Below are 5,477 nucleotides of genomic sequence, written 5' to 3' on the forward strand. Positions count from 1 at the left end.
AAAAAAAACAGCCTACAGTGAATGAAAATAGGGACTGTAACAGGTATCATACAAAGAGCACAATATGCAATCTCAAAAAAGGTGAAGAAGACCATTTTTAGAGAATGCTTGCTTTCTTATTCCACACGTTTCAAGTTCTGCACTTCTGTTCAGGTTGTTTATTTTCTCTTCAGGCTTTTGTGCCTAATTAGAACCACAAAGAGCTAAATCCTGCTTTAGATATCATTGGCAGGTATTTCCTGTGTGAGAATGCAGTGTCGGTGAGCCTGCTAGTATATTAACAGCATACACTATGAAGTTGCTAAGAGACCTGGTTAGATCTATGGACAGATGGATGGTGACAAAAATGTGTTGTTTAAATATAACCAACCGATTATGCCAGCACTGTGTAAAGAGAATAAGATCCAAGCCCCTTTTACACAAGTTTTTGATGATGTCATCGGTCAATTATATGGTGAATGTTTAATTTAAAAACACGATCCAACTGTGCAGGTGCAGAAAGTCTTGAATTTTTAACTCATTTCCATATCTTCACCCAGCATCATAGCAATCCTGCAGGGCTCTTCTCTCAGTTACGTATACAAGACCGTGGAGCAGCTGTGAGAGTGTTGGCGAATATTATTCGACCCTACTATGTAGATGTATTATTGCTGCTTCCGATCCATTTCAAGAACTGTGCTGGAGAAAATTGCTATTGGTTATTTCTGCCCCTCTTGCTTTCAAAATTACTTCTTCCAACCTATTTGAATGTCCATCTTTCTATGTGTCTCAGTTTTAGTTAGTATTTCTTCTAGTGTGCATTACATTTCATGGCTCTCTTTCTCTAAGTCCTTCCTCTCTCTTCTTTTGCAGCACCTTTGTCTTTTTCTGTCTTCACCCTTGTATGTCTTTTTGGAAACCCCTGGGTTTATTAGGCAACCCTGTTTTGAGTGTGTTTACACTGTGTGAGTCTGTCTGTGTGCCGCTTCTTGTTGTTCTGGCACTAAGATATTGTCTAGCGTGAAACGCAGTGGGGAAACATTCCCCCGGGCAATAATTTTGCTGTAACCTGAGTGAAAAGTGAAGGAAACGTTGCTACATTTAAAAAAAAATAAGGGGGGAATGTATATTTAAGGATGTGGACATGTCATTTAAAGTAAGAAAGGTCAGGTCTCTTTCATATATAAGGGTTTTAAAGGTTCTTTCATAATATAGCTACTCAACAACAATATAACTGAAGAATGTCCTCTTTATGTTTGTTGTCTGATGAGATTATGCGATGCTTGTTTCAGAATTAGCATTACAATATGAAGTTTGCATCAAAACTTTGACAAAAATATCAAAATCCACATTATTTATTTAACTTTACATTCATGAATTCTCCCACATGAGCCATTTAGTAACTCTTTTTTGACCAATAAAATGACAACAGGCTACATAAATCACTCAGCAGATATTGTTTCTTTGTCCAAGTTTGCATTGTATTCAAACTCCTATCCTACTATTATTATAAATATTCATAGCTGGAGCAGGCCTTAGGGTAATGGTGAGCTGTTACCAATTCTTCTGCCAAGTCAGTTGTGCGAGAGTAAGGCCAATTATGCACAAATGTGATGTAGAACATTAATATTCATTGGGAAATTAACATGACACCGACCGTGATGTGTGCAGTCATGAAATCCTGAGCAATTCATCCTCGTTCTCCTTTTTTTAAGACTCACATTATATTCCGTCGGGTTCGGTATTTTTCCGGTATGTTGAAAAGTCATTGTCCGTGTCTGTGTGTGTAGGTGGAACCAGTTGGATTTGGCCATTGTGCTGTTGTCAGTGATGGGCATCACCCTGGAAGAGATTGAGATCAATGCCTCGCTCCCCATCAACCCCACCATCATCAGGATCATGAGGGTGCTCAGGATAGCACGAGGTATACCACAACCCACAGAGGCACACGTCTTTAACCTGCCCATGGTGTTTTCTTATGCCTCAAACTTCATCTTACATTACTTCTTTTATTATTTTATATTTTTATACATGTGCTTGTCCCTTACCCGTTTCCTAATTTACCATTTTTCCAGAGAAAATTAGCTTCTGTTTCAGTTTTCTGTAGCTGTTGTTTGAGCTATAGTGTGCCCAGCTGTTCTTTAATATCACCCAGCAGTCGAGATGAATTAAAAGTCATGTATATTTCCACATCGCTAATTTCAATTTAGTTCTCACAAAATGATTGTGTTCATTATTTTTGTAAATGAAGCTTTTGAAAATGAAATCAGAGGAGCCTAACAGAAGCCTAGCAGGTGTAATCTCTCATGTCCTGGAAGCTTTTTATGTTAAATATTACAGAAATGTTCGTTTTTGTTTGATTTAACTTGTGGAAGTGATGAATGTTTCTTTATGTGTTTAATTCAATCTATGAAACAGCATTTAGGGAGCCTTCAAACCTACCACTGAACAAAGACACATGGATAACAATGACTAGTTGTGTTGACTGCTTGAAGAATTTTAGACTGGCCTACTGACTGACTGAGTAACTTGAAAAAGAGGCTCACTGAGGTTGATATCAGTATCCAGATATCACTGAGATTTGCTCTTGTTTTTAACTTGACTCTCATTTTGCATCTGTGCTCTAATAAATCTGGGGAAATTGAAGGACCAGTTCTTTGGGCTGTCCTCTTAACTTCACACTGTGGGGGATAAAGGCTAATTACATCAATCTCACTTAATCCTCGCCCTCTCTTACCATCACCCTCTGCCCTCCATAATTCTGTTCAGGGACCTCTGAGTGGACCCATGGGTAATATGCTAACTAAACAGCAGCCAGTGGTAATTAAGAAGCAAGTGGGGTATTTGATGATGAGTGTGAGGGCTACTGGTGACTTTTAGTCTTTCTTCTCTTAACATTTTTGCCACTGTGTATGAATGTTAACTAATTTGTAACTGTGAGAGAGAATATTAAAATGTTCCACAGTCGTTTCATACAAGTGGATTAATTCCAACTCGCTAGTGGGATAATACAATAGAATATTCATCCGACTGTTTTGTTGTATGTTGGCAGTTATTGTTAGTTTTTCTCTAAAAGTGTCCAGTACAATGAAATGTTACAGCAACATTAAAAGAAAAATATTATTGTTCATTTTGAGATTAAACTCTCAGAGTAAATTCAGAATGTGGAGATGAAATTTGTCGTTTCAAGTCAAATAACTGCCACAGCGTTTATGCCGTCTACTAAATGCCTGTGTAGAAACAGCATGATCAGCTGTCTTTTTGTGTCTTGTTGTAAATCATAGTGTGACCATTTGTAATCTGCCCATTGATGTTTCATTTCATTGTTTCGTTTTGCGCAAATCTGGCCAAATTTCTATGGTCTTTCCTACTGACTATATGCATCTTTCTGTCCTTATATTTGTCACCACACAGTGTTTATGTGCTAAAAAAGAAAGAATTTATTTGTACTAAAAGCAATTCTAAAGTACGATTTAACTAACCCATCTAATAAAACATTGTAATTATTTTCAAATTGTTACTTTGACTTTATTCTCAAAATGAATAATAACATGTTTTTTTCTTAATGTGGCCCTAATACTCCTTCAAAGTCCAAGGACTGCATTTGAACAAATAAAATCTCATTTAATGTTTTTAGCATGACCCAGTATAATAATAATCTACCCCACAATATAATGACCGTGCTTGTGAATTATTAGCTGGCAGGGATGCTAGCTTTTCCCTTGAACTAATGGTGTAAGCCTTAGTTTTTCAGTGTTATAAACTCTTTGTAGGCTTGACATTTTTAATGAACCAGATGGACACATTCAAAACAGTCAGTGAACAAACAACTCTACCAGCTAGACTTTGAGTGTAAGTATTGCCTAGCTGCTACTCCAAAATAGTCAACAGGTATATAGAAATGAGAAGGCTATTATTTGTGTTCATTTTATATTTTGTATAAAAATAAAACCCAGAGAAGTGAAAAAAGAAAGATGACAAATGCAACCATTAATTTGGAAGTGTAGCACATTTAGCCTCAGAAGCAGCTGTCTCCCAGAGAAACTTTTTCCTATAACTTGGAAAACAAACAAAAACAAATACTGGAAATAAAATACTGTTACTATGCAAATATGCTCAAATTTATATATAATTTAAAAACTATATAAATTACATGTTTTTTACAATACTCAGTTTTTAGCTAAGTATTTACTGTTGTCTGATTCTTAGCTAACTGTGGACGAGCTGCAGTGAAGACAGGGGAAACCAGTCTGTCTGATCCACGTTCAGACTCATTAAATTCCCCTTACTCTGATGCTGGACTTGAAGTTCAGCAGGTTGTTTCAACCACGCCTATCAGCCTAAACACTTAAAGTTGCCAACATGTGGTTGGTTGATTAGATATTTATGCTAGCAAGCAGTTGAACTGTTGTCCCGAACAAAGTGACCAATGAGGATATATAGTGTTACTGAGCAGTCATAATATCAACCACAGAACTATAATTTATATCCTACAGATACCAAATTAGATGTAATATGAAACCTGACATTGAAATAATGTACAGCCATGCTTTTTTACGAACTGTAGCATTGCTGAGGCTAATTTCCAACCAGGTGCCAAAACAATCATCATATGTCATAGTTCATTAGACAGAAGTCCTCCTTCAGAACTGTAGATATTTAATTGCAGTACCAGATCTTACAGGACAAAGTCCCAGCGGTCAAAATATAGTCAAAGTTATTAAAATGATTGGCAAACAGCATTTTTTTTTAAAAAGTCGCTGTGATCGAGCATTAAAGACTCTAAAATGTTTTCAGCAAATAAAGGCAGCAACTGCCTGTAAGTAAAGCTGTTGGCTGTATGTTTTGGTGAAAAGGTTATTAAGAGTTGTTCTCTTCGTGGGCTGTAACCACTGCTTTCACCCTCTCTTTGTCACGCACTGTGTATCTTCACTAAGAACTGTGAAGAGCAGCCCATCTCCCAGGAGGTTATATTGTTCCTTGCTGTTCTCTGTGAGAATACTCTCATGTTTTCCTCTGGCTCCAGTAATTACCGAGTTCCTCCAGAAATTGGACATCTGGGAATTGTCGAAGGTCGCTTATGATGAGCTGGGAAACCTGTTCCATGTATTGATCGTTTACTGTCTCTCTTTCTCTCTCTGCCCACACCTTATGTATCTATCTTGACTTTTCTCCTCCATCCCTCTGGTGTCTTTAGTCTTTCTGTCTTTGGTATTACTTCTCTTCACTCTGTAGGTGTTGTTGGTTGTTTATCACCCCAACACGTAGGTCAAGTGTCACGTACAGACACAGACTTATGCAGTTTTACCCATGGCTATAGTTTTCTCTGACCCTGTGTGATCTCTCTTCAGTGTTGAAGTTGTTGAAAATGGCAACGGGGATGAGAGCTCTTCTTGACACCGTGGTCCAAGCTCTGCCTCAGGTATGAGTCATCCCACACACACACACACACACACACACACACACACACACACACACACACACACACACACACACAC

The 5,477-nt window shown here is 37.6% G+C and overlaps 1 protein-coding gene across 1 annotated transcript in view; it reads left to right on the plus strand.

The window, feature by feature from the left end:
* The window catches only part of LOC102197344 (voltage-dependent T-type calcium channel subunit alpha-1I-like), a 154,277-nt gene that overhangs the window by 116,268 nt on the left and 32,532 nt on the right, over window positions 1-5,477 (plus strand). The window contains exons 27-28 of the mRNA XM_013914563.1: window positions 1,770-1,903; window positions 5,331-5,401. Coding sequence (XP_013770017.1) covers window positions 1,770-1,903; window positions 5,331-5,401 — 205 coding nt within the window. The remainder of the gene's footprint in view (window positions 1-1,769; window positions 1,904-5,330; window positions 5,402-5,477) is intronic.

Source organism: Pundamilia nyererei, unplaced genomic scaffold (genome assembly GCF_000239375.1).
Source record: "Pundamilia nyererei isolate P.nyererei 1_Seehausen unplaced genomic scaffold, PunNye1.0 scaffold00205, whole genome shotgun sequence".
Classification (NCBI taxonomy): domain Eukaryota; kingdom Metazoa; phylum Chordata; class Actinopteri; order Cichliformes; family Cichlidae; genus Pundamilia; species Pundamilia nyererei.